We start from the raw sequence: 19,142 nt of genomic DNA, 5'->3' as shown, positions 1-19,142 counted from the left end.
AGTATGCTAAAGAGATTGGGATAGGTATATACAAGAGCATGCTAAAGAGATGGGGATAGGTATATACAAGAGTATGCTAAAGAGATTGGGATAGGTATATACAAGAGCATGCTAAAGAGATGGGGATAGGTATATACAAGAGCATGCTAAAGAGATGGGGATAGGTATATACAAGAGCATGCTAAAGAGATTGGGATAGGTATATACAAGAGCATGCTAAAGAGATGGGGATAGGTATATACAAGAGCATGCTAAAGAGATTGGGGTAGGTATATACAAGAGTATGCTAAAGAGATTGGGATAGGTATATACAAGAGCATGCTAAAGAGATTGGGATAGGTATATACAAGAGTATGCTAAAGAGATGGGGATAGGTATATACAAGAGCATGCTAAAGAGATGGGGATAGGTATATACAAGAGTATGCTAAAGAGATTGGGATAGGTATATACAAGAGCATGCTAAAGAGATGGGGATAGGTATATACAAGAGTATGCTAAAGAGATTGGGATAGGTATATACAAGAGCATGCTAAAGAGATGGGGATAGGTATATACAAGAGTATGCTAAAGAGATTGGGATAGGTATATACAAGAGTATGCTAAAGAGATTGGGATAGGTATATACAAGAGCATGCTAAAGAGATGGGGGTACCGGTTCTTACTAATTAGATCGGTTCGAATCTGAGCACTAGGAGCCGCGCCGGGGCTGGCAGTCCTGTACATAGGACAATCTCCTGGACTTGGTGTCCCTGGAGTCTTAAGGACTTCCCCAGTCCCAGCTTCTACATCCCACTCATCACATTGAGAAGAAGGTTGATTGGATGCAGGAATCCCCAGGAGAAGGCTTTGTCCCGCTGTAAACTATTGGTGGCCTACCCTTCGGACGGGTCATCGATAATAGATCGCTGAGGGGTTCTTTGAAATGCAATAAGTTTGGGATAGTTTGTCCACCAGTCATAGCTGACCCCTCATTCTAATCCGCATGAAGAGATCTATAACATATGCCTATAGGACTGACAGATTTAACCCTGTGTTGGTAAAGGAAAAGCTATAAAGCTGTTTTAATAACCAGTGAATCTGCCATTTCCTCCATAGGGCCAGTTATTACAGAAAAGGAGGGTGTGCCATGCTGCCCGTAAAATGGATGCCGCCCGAGGCCTTCATGGAAGGGATTTTTACATCGAAGACCGACACCTGGTAAGTAACAGCGAATCACTAAACCGTCAAGATGTTTACAAGAACACATCTGCTCCTCAGATCCCTCATAGAAACCCAAAGTATTAGCAGCGGGGGACATTGTAAACTGACAGAACATGGACAACGGAGCCTTGTAGGAGCTGTGAAGACATCACACACATCGTCTGCCCTCACTCAGGGGGTCTTACAGGACATTGGGACATCCATTAGCACCAGAACCCTCTGTAGGGAACGGCATGTGAAGGGTTACCATGGACGATTGGCGGCACACAACATACAGCAGTGACTGTGCAGTGGCGCCTGCGATGGGGCTTGGAGCGACGGACTGTAAGTGAGTGGAAGGAAATGTTGTGGACAGATGAACCACAGTACACCATCTTCCGATCGAATGGTGGCACTTCGGTGTAGCGGTTGCCTGGAGAGCGGTTTCTAAGTGACTGCAGCGTCCCAATAGTGAAGTTTGGAGGAGGAGGTTATGTTATGGTGGAGGGGGGGGCAGGGTTCTGCTGAAAGGACTAGGGCCGTTGGTTATAGTGAAGCCCACCCTCAACACCAATGGGTACAGAGACCTTCTGGACAATGTGGCATCACCTACCCTGTGGTAATACTCTGGTACCGCTCCGTGTCTCCACCAACATGACCAAGCGCCATGTCATACGGCACGCAGTGTGGAGGAGCAGAACGTCTGCAGACTTCATTGTCCTGCCCAAAGTCCGGACCTCAATCCCACGGAGCATCTTTGGGATGAACTAGAACTCCATTTCCGTGCGCCCAACATGACCATCATCCCCCATCACTATCTGAAGCTCCTCCGGGAATGGTGGCAAATCCCTGGACACATCTAGGTATTTGGTGGAAGCGGCCGCAGAGGGTGACTGCAGTCATGGAGGCCAAAGGCGCCCAACACCGGATGGGAAATGTGAACAACACCCAATGTCATCCCCTTCTAGGCGTCCCAATACTTCTGCCAACATTGTGCATCGTAGTACATAAAGTCACCAGCAGGGCTGTCACTTTTGCCTCCGTTCTGCCCCCCTGATCCGCAGACTGTTTTACTGCCGTTTTCTCTTTCAGGTCCTTTGGGGTCCTACTCTGGGAGATTTTCTCCTTAGGATACATGCCGTACCCCAGTAAGAGTAACCAGGAAGTGCTGGAGTTCGTCACGAGCGGCGGAAGGATGGATCCCCCCAAAAACTGCCCCGGACCGGTGTACGTAGATGTTCTTGGATGAACTGTAACTTAGCAAACATCTGGAACAACTTCAAGACAATAATTTGCCTCTTGTACTGATCTTCAGTTATAACATGTCTCTAGTTACATCCAGAGCTGCATGCACATTTGTTTTTGATGGTTTCCTGCTACCAATGTGGTAAGATTACATCAGGTTCATTATCTTCCATACTGAGGGGTCCTGCTCAACACTCCCCTCTATGGGTCAGAGCAGGAAGCTGCTACCGTAGGTATCCTCCTTGCAGTATCTAGATGGCCGATTATCCCAACCGCTAATACAGCTTTTTCCTGATCACCGCACCAGCTTAATTCCAAAAACGGAGCGAGACCACCCACAGAATTTCTAAAGACTGCTTTGGATGTGACTGGAGTATGCAAACTGGGAATGCAGATTAGATGTGACTAGAGTATAAGACATGATCTAACTCAAGCTCAGCACAAGAAGTAAAGCAACATATACATAGACCTAAACTTTGCAGTTTTGTTATAAGTTGGAGGGTGCGGGGGTCCTTTAAGAGTCTGGGAAGTTTTGGGGGGTTTGTGTCCCGCTCTCTAGTTTTATGCTTTTTGTAGTGAAGTTTCACCATTTTGATTTGATTTCTGCCCAATAAAAGTTATTACTTCATTCTCCCATATAAACTAAAATTATAAGTAAATAGATCCCGCAGGGCGTTAAACTGCGAGCGAGGAGGAGGAGGAGGAGTCCCATACAAGAGCCTCTCCTGAGGCTGAAGAGCTGTTCACCTGCAGACACCCCAATATCAGCCTGAGGGCTCATCCACACGAGCGCCGAATCCACATGGTTTTCCATCGGGGCCCTCAGAGCCGCGTTATTTACCCTCGTGTCCTGCGTCGCTCCGTAGAGAAAGACGCAGAAAAACATTGAACTAGAACGCTAATTTCACACGGGCGAGTGTAACACTAGGCCGTGGGACTCAGCCCGATATCGCGTTTCTGCACGTGCGATTTCCTTGCGTATGCGAGGCGTTTTTAGGTTAAAAGCACAGTGCGTCGCTCCGGGGAGCGGGGAGAGTCTCCCATTGTTTTCATTCGGAAACCTCGCTCACACGCCAAACCATGCTGTGCCGCCCTGTTGTAAACAGTGGGTGATGTGATGCGAGGGAGCGCCCATAGATAGGACGCGGTGCGTGTGCGTGTGAACCCGGTCAGAATGAGGCTCATATTCGAGCGAGATTTGTGCGTCTCACAACGCAGACATCTCACATGATTTTCTTGGCCGTGTGAAAGTGGCCTAAACGTGGTATCTGTGTAATCGCACCGACCCGTAGAACAAAGTCCATGTGTCATTATTTTTACTGCGCTGTGAACGGTGTAAAAATGATCAAAATGGCTCATTTGCAATAATTTTTTTTAAAGTTTTCCTATACACTATGCGGTACATCAAATAAAACAAAGTTATGGCTCTTGGAGGGCGCGGAAGGAAAAATGAAAAATCTCTGGTCCTGAAGGGGTTAAACAACTCATTCAGCACAACAGACTCTTAGCGCTCCCCTGGATGGAGGAGTTTTCATGTAACACAGCCTCACATCACTGCGGGGATTCCCTCTAGCCACAGCTGAAAGGCATTTCCCTGCTGAGACTGGAGGGATTCCCCCTCTCACAGCTGCAGCAGAGGATCACCGATTTCTCCCATTGCTTTCAGTGGGGCCAGTGCTGCTGCCGCCGTCGGCCCCATTGCAGACGATGGGCGCAATCTCAAAAAGGTAGAACATGCTGTGATTTTTTTCTATTGCAACATCGCAAATGAGAATGAAACAATTGAAAATCGTAATTAGACGTTTTCACTCGCATCGCAGGAAAATCGTGTGATTTTTATCGCCAGTGTGGCTACCAGGATATTTTTCCTATGCAGCTCTGGATGTAACTGGAGTAAAACACAAAATGCAGTTGATATTGGATCTACCTTTTCATTCTGCGTCTTATTTTTGCAGGGCGGGTCGGGGCTGATAAAGTAGCGTGCCGCGCTGTATGATAACCGGGTGTCTCTCTGTCTCTGCACTCTAGGTACCGAATAATGACGCAGTGTTGGCAGCACCAGCCGGAGGACCGGCCGCACTTCTCCGTGATACTGGAGAGAATCAACTACTGCACACAGGTACCGCAAATACTGGTTGCTCCAGAGGACCGTGAAATGCCCAAAACAGCAGATTACAGGGAGACTCCCCAGGACCGGCGTATCAAGGGGAGACCCCTCTAACAGAGAACTGTTCCCCAACCAGACTGTCCCCCCCCCCCCCCCCAAAAAAAAGTGCAATGCCAGAGTTCAATTTTTTTAAAATTTACTTAAAAATGAGCAGAAAGTCATATTTATCCTGAAATTGTACCAATAGACACTACAGCTTGTTACAAACAAAGGAGCCCTCAGACAGCGCCACCTAGGGAAGAAAAACAGTAAAAACAGTTATGGGGTCAAAGCATGGCAACAGTTTATTTTTTTTCTTTTAAGCAGCACTACATACATGGGATCGCGCAGCACAAAGATGGCGGCTCAGTTTTACCGCCACGAAAATAAAAAAAAAAAAATATGAGATTGCATTTTTTGTTATTTCAGCTCACTAAGGGCTCCTTCACACGGGCGAGGGGCAGTGAGTCGCGGCCCGATAACGCACTCTCCACCATGTGAAAGCCCCGTGGATGTGAGGAGTCTTTATGTGGAAATAGACCCGCATCACTTTGGGGATGCAGGGATCCCCCGCCGCCGCTGTCAGGGGATCGCGAAGTTCTCCCATGGCTTTCAATGTGGCCGGCGCTGAAAACAATGGGCGATCTCGCAGCTAGTTAGGACATGCTGCGGTGCCATGCGGAAAAACATCGCTATTGTGAAGGAATCTATTCAGAAGAATGGGTTTCATTTTTGTGCGAGAGCCATGCGCTTCGCAACGCACAAACTTAGTGCGATTTTCACGCCAATGTCAAGGCACCTTTAGGCCTCATGCAAGCGGCCGGGTCGGATTCTGACTGCGAGATTCTCCCCGTGCCGCTGCAGTGACCTCTCACTTACCCGTCCGGCGTCTTCTTTCTCTGCTCTCCGATTTGCCGGCTGGCGCACAGCCGCACATGCGCGGAGCAGAGCCGGCGTGTCAACGGTGACGTTCCTATGCCAGTCTCTGCGAGGCTGGAACAGAAATAGGATATGCCGCAACTTTGTCCTATGCCTGCATAGGATTGGGTGCACGGATGCAATCCTATGGCTGCGTGCAACAATGGAAATTCCACGCGGAATCTCCGTCTGTGGGTATCGGGCCTTAGAATTGTGTTTAAAAGTCTTCCAGCGAGTCACGTGACACATTAAATGGTCGCATGGAAAAATAAAACTAAGTATAAAACCAGCCCTCGAAGCCGCGGCACCGGAAATATAAAACCAGGCCTCGCAGCCACGGCACCGGAAATATAAAACCAGCCCTCGAAGCCATGGCACCGGAAATATAAAACCAGCCCTCGCGGCCGCGGCACCGGAAATATAAAACCAGCCCTCGAAGCCGCGGCACCGGAAATATAAAACCAGGCCTCGAAGCCGCGGCATCGGAAATATAAAACCAGCCCTCGCAGCCGCGGCACCGGAAATATAAAACCAGCCCTCGCGGCACCGGCACCGGAAATATAAAACCAGCCCTCGCAGCCGCGGCACCGGAAATATAAAACCAGCCCTCGCAGCCGCGGCACCGGAAATATAAAACCAGCCCTCGCAGCCGCGGCACCGGAAATATAAAACCAGCCCTCGCGGCCGCGGCACCAGAAATATAAAACCAGCCCTCGCGGCACCGGCACCGGAAATATAAAACCAGCCCTCGAAGCCGCGGCATCGGAAATATAAAACCAGCCCTCGAAGCTACGGCACCGGAAATATAAAACCAGCCCTCGCGGCCGCGGTACCGGAAATATAAAACCAGCCCTTGAAGCCGCGGCACCGGAAATATAAAACCAGCTCTCGCAGCCGCGGCACCGGAAATATAAAACCAGCCCTCGCGGCCGCGGCACCGGAAATATAAAACCAGCCCTCGCAGCCGCGGCATCGGAAATATAAAACCAGCCCTCGCGGCCGCGGCACCGGAAATATAAAACCAGCCCTCGCAGCCGCGGCACCGGAAATATAAAACCAGCCCTCGAAGCCGCGACATCGGAAATATAAAACCAGCCCTCGCAGCCGCGGCACCGGAAATATAAAACCAGCCCTCGAAGCCGCGACATCGGAAATATAAAACCAGCCCTCGCAGCCGCGGCACCGGAAATATAAAACCAGCCCTCGCAGCCGCGGTACCGGAAATATAAAGAAAGTGGAAAGCAAAAAATGAAAACGAAAAAAGGGCTGCAGCAGGAAGGGGTTAAGGACCCTGCCACATTTGAAATGGTTGATAACAGGAAACAATAGAGTGCATGTACACAGAGAGATGATACGCTGATTGTTTTTTGCGTGGCATTAACCCTCCGAGCCTCCATACTAAATCAGTAACCAGCCGCACTAAGTGTCTTCTTTTTGGGCAAAGAAGGCACTGGGCCCGGTTGTGGCTGCCACCTCGGCACCCCTGGGTGTTCTCCTTTAAGACGTTTCCTTATCTTCAGTCCTGGAGCTGCTCACTGGATTTCGGCTGCTGGAGGTGGATGAAGAGGATATTACTAGATAAACCCAGGCTGAGCCTATAAGTCAGAGGAGCCGCGGCTCGGGGATTCACTACCTGATTCTCACGTCTGCTAAATCTCTGCCCAAACCTTCAGCGAGAGCGAGGAGAATATTTTGCTGCAATTATTTTTTTTTTCCTTCAGAGATTCTGGCTGTGTCCCCTTGTATATACTTAAGGTCAGCCAGTAGACAGAACAGAGAGTGCAGCTCTGGAGCACAGCATAAAATGTAACTCTGCATCAGGAAAAGGCTTAAGGCCCTTTAACACGGGACGAATGTCGGGCAAACGATGCCCTACACTCGTCCCTGTGTGTCCGTGCTCTGGTGCTATCACATGGGAGCTAGTATTGCTGGCTCGCTCACATAGCGGCCAGCAGGGGGCGGGGCAGTGCAGGAGATTTCTCTTTTCGCGCTCCCCCGTCTCTCTCCATTCACTTAATACAGCAGCCGTCCAGTACTGAACAGCCACTATTTACACTGACCGAAGACTGATCAGCTCATCACTCATCTTCAGTTTAAATAGCGGCTGTTCAGTACTGGACAGCCGCTGTATTAAGTGAATGGAGAGGGACGGAGGAGAGAGAAATCTCCTGCACTGCCCCGCCTCCTGCTGGTTGCTATGTGAGTGAGCCAGCAATACTAGCTCCTCTATGACAGCACGGGAGCGCAGACACACAGGGACGAGTGTACGGCATTGTGCGCCCAACTTTCATCCCATGTAAATGGACCCTGACTAATGCATGTGCAATGACCCTACCAGCAGAATAGTGAGTGCAGCTCTGGAGAATAATACAAGATGTATATAAAGACAAGTTTTTCTGTGGATTAATCCTATGTATAAACTGCTCAATAGTGGATTTTCTGTTAGAGACGCGGCTGTAGATGCTTTCCATCATATTGATTAAGCTGCTGGAATAGAGGAACATCTTTCCAGCTCCTTATTCCTGGGTGACGGGCTCCGCTGATTCCTCCCGCGGCTCCACATTCTGCAGTCTCGCATTCTGTCGCATTTATTGGATACTTTTTTTTCATGCTGGCCAAAAAAAAAAAAAATTCCATCCCCGGGAGCCGCGCCAGCCGACTCGTGTCATGAAATAGACGATTATAAATCAATTAATGGCGGCTTTTCATTAACCTCTGCCTGCATAATGTGTTGTTTAATTAACCGCTGTACTGCGGGCGGACGATGCCACGAGACAGAAAGAAAGGGACGGGGAAGATGAACAAGAGACAGAAGAAAGCCCGAAGAGCCTGACGCAGCAGTCTGCATCTGTGATAGAAGTCCAGGGCCGGAGCCGCCTCTAAGTAATGGCCTCGTTCCCTTGTACACAGCGTATATCTCAGTGAGGAGTAATTGTAACAAAATGTCATCGCCGAGGTTTATGGTTCACCGCTGTCACATCCCTGAAATGGATAATGACAAATATCCCAAGTTACACAGAAATCTACGAAGTCCCCAGCCACGAAACACAGACGCCACCTCCATGGCATGGTATCTTTATCAGCAGGTCTGCAGACCAGAAGCGCTTCCAAGTACGAGGAGCCATGAGAACACAATTGACACTTCTGTTTGATAGCTATGACATCATCAATTTCCACAGGCCACAGTAGCAAAACAGAAATGATACTTCCAACATGGCATGGTATCTCCATCTCTAAGTTTGCAGACCTGAAGTCCTTCCAAAGGCGCTGTGAGAGCACACAATAGACACCTCTGCTTGATAGCTATGACATCATCAATCCCAAGCATGGAGCTCCACCCTCTGACTGGTAAGAGTGGCATCAATGTACTGTTTAGTTTCCAGCAGCACAGAGACCTCATTCATAGGATGGTATCTTCATCCACAGGTCTACTAGTAATGGTTCCAAGCTGGGGTACCATGAGAACACAGTGGACACCTTTTTGATAGCTATGATGTCATTGTTCTAAAAAAATTATAAAGAGCTCCTCCCTCTGGCTGGCAGCAATGACATCATCAACGTTCCAGATGCAAAACAGTTTCCCCATGGGGTATCTACATCCACAGGTCTGCAGACCAGCAATGGTTCTAAAGCAGAGGCACCACAGCAACACAGAGGACACATCTGCTTGATAGTTATAACATCATTGATCTTGAGAATGGAGCTTCTCCCTCTGGCTAATAATAAAACACAGACAACCCCCCCCCCCCTTCATGGGATTACATCTTCATCCACAGGTCTGCAGTTGTGTAATAGTTTCAAGCTATACTGCAGTGAGAACACAGTGGACACCACTGCTTGATAGTTATGACATCATCGATCCCAAGCATGGAGTTCCTCCCTCTGGCTGGTAGCCGTGACATCAGTGGACTCTCTAGTTCCCAGCAGCAAAGCACAGACACTTCCTCCTCGGGATTTCTTCATCCACTGGTCTGCAGAGAACAGAGTGGACCCTTCTGTTTGATAACAATGACATCATCAATCCCGACAATGAAACTCATCGATCTGGCAGGTAGCAATGACATCAGCGATGGACTCTCCAATTTCCAGCAGCAAAATTCAGACAATCTCTCCATGGGATATCTACAGGGTTAGTGACATTAAAGTTCCCCAATTCAGAGGCCTCTGGAGGGAGTTTTGCTGCTCCAAATCAGATGAAATTCAGACGACGGCCACTTTAGCCACAAGCACTGTGTTGGGGAAGTTTAATCTCACTAATCCTGTACATCCACTGGTTTACAGTCTAGTAATGGTTCCAAGTAGAGAACACAATAGGCACCTCTGTTTGATAACTATGATGTCATCGATCGCGACAAAGGAGCTGCTCCCACTGGCTGCTGCCACCAGTGGACACCGCAGGTCCCAGCAGTAAAATAGACGCTCCCTCCATGGGATGAGATCTCCATCTACAGGTTTACAGACATTGAATGGTTCCCCCCTGCCTGAAAAATATCACTACATATACAGGTACATTTACATGGGCTGTTAGCCGCCTAACTAATCAATCTAATACAGGTGACTGTCGTCCCATGTAAATGCCGGACCTGGCAGGGCAAGTGAAAGGAGGATCACTCACTTCGCTATAAAGTAAGCGACTATCGGCCCATTTACACAGGCGGTCGTTCATCTACGAACCACAGCCGATTCACTCCGGAGTTGTTGGCCGGACGAGATCTCCGATGCGCTCCGCCTCCAATCACCGCTCCTCTGTGAAAGAAGCCCGACAGTCGTCACGTATAAAAGTACCCCAAATCCCCCTCAATTAAAGTACTCTTCATTAATCTTATATGAGAATACCCAAAATAATATGCAAAATATCTGATAAAGAGAAGTGATGACACAAGGAGGCGCAAATCAAGGAGGCGGTATGCTAATAGGCTGACGACTAGTCGGACCTTGTAAACAAGGTCAAGGAGACAATCCGCCAGACCTCCAGCAGAAAATACTCTAATCAGTAGATCTACCACATGCTGAAAAGTTTTCTCACCGGGAAATGCAGCAGTCATTGGAATGGGATATGCTGAAAAGTTTGCTGTCCACTGAAGTCACCTGTTACACCCCATCATTGCCAATCAATATAATCTCCTATCAATCCTGATGCGTTTGTCCCATGCATATGCTGGCAGAGGCCATCCAGTACATTAAATGGTACATTAAGGGACACCATTGAAAAATTTAACCCGTCCTACAAAAAAGACGCCCCCGTGTGGCCGTGTCAACGGAAAAATTTTTTTAAAAACTTTTCTTTTTGTAAAGCAGTGATCGATGCAGCAAGAAGGGGTTAAGCACATAGTGGTGGCCTTAAGATGAAATAGTGGTCTTCTGTCTGTGCAAATATCACAACGGTCTGGAATTGCTTCTTATAATGTAAGCCGATCTGTCAGCGCCGGGATTATGATACCAATTGTTTCCCTCTTCTGAGCAGTAAGTCACCGGCCAGTCAGCCATATAAAGAAATGTCGCCCACCTTAAAATTGAATATGCTTATCAGAAAATGAGACGGCGGTATAAAGGCGGACTCTAATTAGCGGCCTGAAAACCGGATGTCAGGTGCAATAACGTGGTGATTTGTAATGTGCGGAGGGTCTGATGAATGAGCCGGAGCCGATGTGACCATCAGCCGAGGAGGGACGATACTGCTACGACTGAACAGATGCAATGCGATGCCGTCCGCAGCGCCGACTCGGCAGTCAATACGTTTTCACATGTTTTGTACAAATGATAAAGTTCAGAACATTCAGTATTTGTATTTAATTCCTAAAACTGAATGAATACAGAAACATTCCATTAATCCACCCGCTGAGGACCACTACCGTGCCGGATTATAGGACACTGAACTACTGGATGGATTAATAGCTAGGTACGCTATAGAGAGATTAGGTACAAGTACACTATACTGACAGAAGTATTGGCCCCCCAGCAGTCCGGCGCTGTCTGGTGATGTGTGAGCATCAGGTATAAAGGTGAGGATCCCACAGAGGCCCAGTACAGAAACCATCAGGATGTCACCAGGTGTAGAGCTAACAACGGGGTCTGGTTGGGGGGGGGGGGTGTCACCAGGTCTAGAGCTAACAACGGGGTCTGGTGGGGGGATGTCACCAGGTGTAAAGCTGACAACAGGGTCTGGTGGGGGGGATGTCACCAGGTGTAGAGCTGACAACAGGGTCTGGTGGTAGGATGTCACCAGGTGTAGAGCTGACAGCGGGGTCTGGTGGGGGATGTCATGAGGTGTAGAGCTGACAGCGGGGTCTGGTGGAGGGATGTCACCAGGTGTAGAGCTGACAACGGGGTCTGGCGGGGGGATGTCACCAAGTGTAGAGCTGACAATGCAGTCTGGCGGGGGGATGTCACCAGGTGTAGAGCTGACAATGCAGTCTGGTGGGGAGATGTCACCAGGTGTAGAGCTGACAATGCAGTCTGGTGGTGGGGGATGTCACCAGGTGTAGAGCTGACAACGCAGTCTGGTAGTGGGATGTCACCAGGTGTAGAGCTGACAACAGGGTCTGATGGTGGGATGTCACCAGGTGTAGAGCTGACAGCGGGGTCTGGCAGTGGGATGTCACCAGGTGTAGAGCTGACAACAGGGTCTGGTGGGGGAATGTCACCAGGTGTAGAGCTGACAACGGGGTCGAGTGGTGGGATGTCACCAGGTGTAGAGCTGACAACAGGGTCTGGCGGGGGAATGTCACCAGGTGTAGAGCTGACAACGCGGTCTGGCGGTGGGATGTCACCAGGTGTAGAGCTGACAACGGGGTCTGGTGGGGGATGTCACCTGGTGTAGAGCTGACAACGGGGTCTGGTGGGGGGATGTCACCAGGTGTAGAGCTGACAATGGGGTTTGGTGGTGGGATGTGACCAGGTGTAGAGCTGACAACGGGGTCTGGTGGGGGGATGTGACCAGGTGTAGAGCTGACAACGGGGTCTGGTGGGGGGATGTGACCAGGTGTAGAGCTGACAACACAGTCTGGCAGTGGGATGTCACCAGGTGTAGAGCTGACAACAGGGTCTGGTGGGGGAATGTCACCAGGTGTAGAGCTGACAACGCGGTCTGGCGGTGGGATGTCACCAGGTGTAGAGCTGACAACGGGGTCTGGTGGGGGATGTCACCTAGTGTAGAGCTGACAACAGGGTCTGGTGGGGGGATGTCACCAGGTGTAGAGCTGACAACGGGGTCTGGTGGTGGGATGTGACCAGGTGTAGAGCTGACAACGGGGTCTGGTGGGGGGATGTCACTAGATGTAGAGCTAACAGCACAGTCTGGCGGTGGGATGTCACCAGGTGTAGAGCTGACAACAGGGTCTGGTGGGGGAATGTCACCAGGTGTAGAGCTGACAACGCGGTCTGGTGGTGGGATGTCACCAGGTGTAGAGTTGACAACGGGGTCTGGTGGGGGAATGTCACCAGGTGTAGAGCTGACAACGGGGTCTGGTGGAGGGATGTCACCAGGTGTAGAGCTGACAACGGGGTATGGTGGGGGGATGTCACCAGGTGTAGAGCTGACAACGGGGTCTGATGGGGGCATGTCACCAGGTGTAGAGCTGACAACGGGGTCTGATGGGGGCATGTCACCAAGTGTAGAGCTGACAATGGGGTCTGGTTGTTGGATGTGACCAGGTGTAGAGCTGACAACGGGGTCTAGTGGTGGGATGTCACCAACCAATCAGTACGGACATTGCGGCTTCTGGACCTTACAGAGTCCACTGTTGGCCATGTTATTGGGGGTGGAGACTATCTGGTGTGTGCGGTTCAGCCACGTTCAGGTAGACCTCGTAATCTGACAGAACGTGGACAACGAAGCCTTGTAGGAGCTGCGAAGACATCACACACATCGTCTGTCCTCGCTCAGGAGGTCTCGCATGCTATTGGGATGTCTATTAGTACCAGAACCATCCGTAGGGAATGGCATGTGAAGCGTTACTATGGACAAGCAGCTGTGAATACACAGCGGCACCTGTGATGGTGCTCAAAGCATTGTTCTAGGACTGTAAGTGAGTGAAAGCAAGTGTTGTGGACAGATGAATCACAGGACACCATCTTCCCATCGGATGGCGGCACTTGGGTGTAGCGGTTGCCTGGAGGGCGGTTTCTACACGACTGCATCGTCCCAACAGTGAGGTTTGGAGGAGGTTCTGTTATGGTGGGTGGTTCTGCTGGAAGGACTAGGGCCGTTGGTTATAGTGAAGTCCACCCTCAACGCCAATGGGTACAGAGACATTCTGGACAATGTGGCATCACCTCCCCTCTGGTAATTCTCTGGTACAGCTCCGTGTCTCCACCAACATGACTGAGCGCCATGTCATACAGTACGCAGTGTGGAGGAGCAGAACGTCTGCAGAAGTCATCGGCCGGCTCAAAATAAATTCCATTGAAAATCTTTGGGATGAACTAGACCGCCGTATCCATGCACCCAAGACGCCCATCATCCTTCGCATCACTATCTGAAGCTCCTCTAGGAATGGAGGTATATCCCTCCACACATCTATGGTGATTCGGTGGGAAGCGGCCGCTGAGGGAGACTGCAGTCATTGGGGCTGAAGGCGGCTCAACACCGGACTGAAAAATGTTCTTAAAATCGAATTTCATCCCCTTCTTTGTGTCACCACAGTGTGGAGAGATGAAATAGATATCAATAGATATAAGAGAGATGGGTTGGTGAAGAGATCGTATTAAACAGATCTTAGTATTGTAACAGTTCTGACAATACGGGTTTTCAGTTCCTAGAAGTTCTTCGATGTGATTCGAACAGCAGAACATTCCTAATTATTCTTCCACTTTGCTGCCGGCGGTCAGCTTCCACTTCTGACAGTCATACGGCTCTGGACGGTCTAGAGGCCGTTGTGTCGCTGCCCATCTTGTACCCTCAAAGCTCTGTGCTTATGGAAGTTTCGTTCAAGCATCCACTTGTCTTCTGTCGTTGCTGCGCACACTCTTCTCTCGGAGATGACACTATTTCCTACAGTTCTGTGCAGAAGTTTTAGGCAGGTGTGGGAAAATGCTGTAAAGTAAGAACGCGTTAAAAACTAGAAGGGTTAATAGTTTGTCAATTAACAAAATGCAAAGTGACTGAACAAAAGAGAAATGTAATCCCATCAGTATTTGGTGTGACGCCCTTTACCTTCACAACAGCATCAGTTCTTCTAGGTACACTTGCACACAGTTTTTGAAGGGACTCGGCAGGGAGGTTGTTGCAGACATCTTGGAGAACTAAGACTGGAGGATGTGAGATCACGACTCTGTGGGGCCAAATCAGCACTTCCAGGACTCCTTGTTCTTCACTCAAGACACTCATTATTGTACCGCTCTCCACCATGCTTCACGGCTGCCTGCAGACACATTATTGTATTGCTCTCCACCATGCTTCACTGCTACCTGCAGACACATTATTGTACCGCTCTCCCCCATGCTTCACCAGTTTTTATATGTTCCCGCATAGTTGAGACACTTGGCCTTCTTTCTACGTATGACTTGGCTGCAATTCAGATTTCTCTGAACAGTACATTGGTGTTTCTGGGTCCCACTGGTTTCTGCCAGTTCTAAGCTGATGGCCCTGCTGGACATCTTTCGATTTTGAAAGGAAGTAAGCATGTGTCTTTCGTCTGCTACACTGTTTCCTTGGCTGACTTCTGCATCTGCGTTCCTCAATTTGCCTGTTTTTTTGTGCTTTTTAAAAAGATCTTGAACAGCACATCCTGAGATCTAAGTCTGCCGTGAAATCTTTGCCTGGGAGAGACCTTGCTGATGCAGTGCAACTAGCTTGTGTCTTGTTGCTGTGCTCAGTCTTGCCATGGTGTACGATATGTGACATGAAGCTGTCTTCCACAACCTCTCTCTTATAGCAGTTTGCCTGTTCCTCACCCAGTTTTAAGCCTCCTACACAGCTGTTTGTTTCAGTTAATGACCGTTTCAACTTACATATGAAAATGATCATTATCACCTGTTTAGTTTAATTGCTTAATCATAGAACTGACTATAATCTTACAAAATCCCTGTCTGTGTGCAAGTGTACCGAGAAGAACTGATGCTGAAGGCAAAGTGCGTCACACCAAATACTGATTAGATGTTCATTCCGTTTACCTTTGCTTAATTGACAAAAATAAACAAACACCATTTTTGAACGTATTCTTACTGTGCAGCATTTTTTCCAAAATTGCCTAAAACTTTTGCACAGTTCTGTACCTCACGTGTGTAGACTGTGAAAAGTGTGAGGAAGTGTAAGATTGTAACGTATGTTATGTTTTTCTGCTTGCAGGATCCAGACGTCATCAACACATCACTGCCTGTAGAATACGGGCCGCTCATAGAGGAGGAGGAAAAGGTCCCTACTCGGCCAGAAGATCCAGATGTGATCCCACCGCTCTTAGTGACACCAGAGAAGGCAGGAAGAGACGGTCTACAGTCTCCTCCTCCTGTGCCAACAGTTCGAAAAGTCCCTAATAAAGTCCATGCTGAACCACAGGGTCGTCCAGATCCAAGACAGGCTCCAGAAGGGGCGCAGGAGAACAAAGTATTTGCTCAAACCAATCCACCTGCGGAGCTACAAAGCACTAGAGGGTCCAGAAACAAACCTACCAATCTTTGGAATCCTACCTATGGTTCATGGTTCACTGGAAAAACGGTAGACAAAAACATTGCTCCTCCAGATAAGCCACTTCCAGAGAGAGAGAATATAGTTAATGAGGCAAGCTGTCTGGCAGCCCCCAGGATTACTGCCGGTAGACTCCCTGGCTCCTCCGTTCTTCTAGAGCCATCTACACTGACTTCAAACGTTCAGGAAGTGCCTCTGTTTCGGCTTCGTCACTTTCCATGTGGCAAAGTGAATTATGGATATCAGCAGCAGGGCCTACCTGTAGAAACACCAGTGCCCCCATGTCCCACCACACACAAAGACTTCATCCCTAGGAGCAAGAGTAATCCAAGTCAGGAGAATGTCTAATATCGCCTACTGCCATCTCCTACTGGGAAGAACTTGCGTTACAGCCACATTGATCGCAAACAAATGCCAATTATACAGTTTTCTAATACGTGCCAAACAGTTCATCATCACTCCATGACAAGACAACTACACGCCGCCACCGATCATGGAAACGATGGTCACCTTGCAGATGTCAATTGATTACGATGACTCAACACAGGACCACTCTTACCATCGCGACCAGATGCTATCAACTCAAGCAGTATGAAATTCAATATCTAGGGCCCTGAGCACAACCATAACCAGTCATGATCATTCCTCTCTTGTGAAGCCCAGTGGTCACTCCAGAAAGGAGTCATCTCTGAACCGGTGTAATAAGTTACCTCCATCTGCTGCCCCCTAGTGTTTATGTTGGTTACAACAACTTTGAGGTCCCATTGTGATAATATACAGTGTGTTGGGAGACTCTTCAGATCCTTCCACTTTTTTTTACATTTTGTTATGTTGTGGCCTTGTACGAATGAAAAACAAAATGTCAAGTTTTACCCCATCATTCTGCACTCAGGACCCCCTAATGACAAAGTGACAACAGAATGGGAGAAAGCTTTGTAAATGTGGGATTTAGGGATTTTCTGCCATCTGTCAGGTTCGATGGGGGCCGTCCGTGGACAGTTATTTTCAGGTCTCTTAAGAGATGTTCGATTGGGTTAAAATCAGGGCTCTGGCTGGGCCACTCTGAGACATTTACAGAGTTGTCCCTAAGCCCCTCCTGTGCAGTCTTGGCTTGGGTCTTAGGGTCATTGTCTTGTTGGAAGGTAAACCTTCTGCTCAGTCGGAGGTCCCTTGGACTCTAGATTATCTCTGTACTCTGCTCCATTCAGTTTTCCATCAACCCTGACACGGCCCCCTGTCCTCCAGCATGATCCTGCCACCCCCAGAGTGACAATTGGGATCTTGGTCACCTCTCTTACCAAGGCCCTTCTTCCCCGATGACTTAGTTTGGGGGTCGGCAGCTCTAGGAAGAGTCCTGGTTGTTGTTCTTCCATGTACGAATTATGGAGGCCACTGGGCTCTTGGGAACTTTCAGTGCAGCAGAAAGGTTTTGTAACTTCCCCAGATCTGCGGCACCACACAATCCTGTATCTGACCTCTACAGGCAGTTCTCTCCTCCTCATGACTTGCCTTTGGCTCTGATATGCATTGTGAGCTTTGAGACCTTATATACACAGTGGTCTGTCTTAAAATTCTGTCCAGTCAACTTAATTTACCACAGGTGACTCTAATCAAGATGTAGAAACATCTCAAAGATGGTCAATAGAAATGGGAGGCCCTACAGCTAAATTTCACCTGTTATGCCAAAGGGTATGAATACTTATGTCAATGCAAAATGTTAGAAATCTCTGTAAATTTAAAAAAAACCAAAAAACTAACATTTTGTTTTCACTTTGTCGTTAGGAGGTATTGAGGGATGAATGATGGGGAAAACTTGATTTTTTTTATTTGTACATATATATAAAATGTAAAAAGACTGAAAGGGTCTGAAGCCTTTATGGACTCACTGGAGATGATCTCTGTTCCTAGCCCTGAAATGTTGGTCTCAAGTTTGAAACAGAATGGGATGTGGGAAAATGCCCAAAAAGTGGGTATTTTTGGTTATAAAAATGTTGGATGGTGGTGTTTCAGGTTCACAAAGTCTGACAAAGGTCTGATCACTTAGGACATCTAAAGGAAGATCAAAGGAAGGGGTTCATAAAAAGTTTTTCTGAACCTCAACCTGGTATGGGAAGTGAAGGCAAAAGCCAAATATTAGTGGTCATCCCTTTTTCATATAAAAAAATATGGCTGCCAACTTTTGTTTTATGCGATAGTAAAGATGATGTGTTATAAAGGAGCAAACCTGTAACTGCAGCTCACAAAACATAGTGCAGGCCAAACACCATTATTATTGTTCCTGCTTCAGCTATTCTGCATGTTTTTACCTTTTTCCTTCTTTGGTTGCGACTGAAAGTTGCGGTTTTCCAGTGCCATGTAAAGCCATACCGCTACCTCAAGCTTATACCGCATCACCTCACCACAACCTGAGCCGTTCCAGGGCCAACGCGACGCTCAGAATGTTACGGTCGGTGAAAAATTGTTCCAACCGTTGGAAATATAATTGTTCCCTCTCGCTAATTAAATGCTAGAAAAATGTGCAGACCAAAAGCATTTGCGACCGATGACACAGATTCCCTTAGTCACAACCAGTCGGTATTGTCTACTTAAGTTTAGCGGATAATCATCTTTTACAGTCAAAGCATTAACTTGTGCAGTCAGGTCTACGGCCAACTTTACATCAAGTCTCTGGGTCACCTCATCAGCCTACAAGCATGCCTCAAGCTTCTTCCTTCACGTCAACCCCAGTATTCTATCCAACCTCCTTGCCAGAAGGTTATGTAAAGGAAAATCACATTCACAAATTGACAGCGAAGTCAGAGTCATGTGACAACTAAATTCTCACCAGGAGTTCGAAAAATGTTAGTTGGAAATTCTGAATTATGGGACACTATTAAAATAAAATTGACACTTTCAGATATATTTCATGTTTTACGCCCGATCATCAGTGGTCATTTATAAAAAAAAAAGACCATTGGCTTTTCCTCAAAGTTCTCACAGTTCTTCCTATAGCAGCAACAGCAAGGCAAGAAGTTTCTCAATGAACAAT

At 48.1% G+C, this 19,142-nt stretch overlaps 1 protein-coding gene across 1 annotated transcript in view; it reads left to right on the top strand.

Moving 5' to 3' along the window:
- Positions 1-17,817, top strand: part of ALK (ALK receptor tyrosine kinase) — a 75,491-nt gene extending 57,674 nt beyond the window's left edge. The window contains exons 14-17 of the mRNA XM_066595113.1: positions 1,098-1,199; positions 2,274-2,408; positions 4,455-4,545; positions 15,779-17,817. Of these exons, the coding sequence (XP_066451210.1) occupies positions 1,098-1,199; positions 2,274-2,408; positions 4,455-4,545; positions 15,779-16,462 (1,012 nt within the window). The 3' untranslated portion in view covers positions 16,463-17,817. The remainder of the gene's footprint in view (positions 1-1,097; positions 1,200-2,273; positions 2,409-4,454; positions 4,546-15,778) is intronic.
- Positions 17,818-19,142: the final 1,325 nt, after the last annotated feature.

Source organism: Eleutherodactylus coqui, chromosome 3 (genome assembly GCF_035609145.1).
Source record: "Eleutherodactylus coqui strain aEleCoq1 chromosome 3, aEleCoq1.hap1, whole genome shotgun sequence".
Lineage (NCBI taxonomy): Eukaryota > Metazoa > Chordata > Amphibia > Anura > Eleutherodactylidae > Eleutherodactylus > Eleutherodactylus coqui.
Note: the sequence above shows the minus strand (reverse complement) of the source record. Positions and strands in the feature narration are given on the sequence as shown.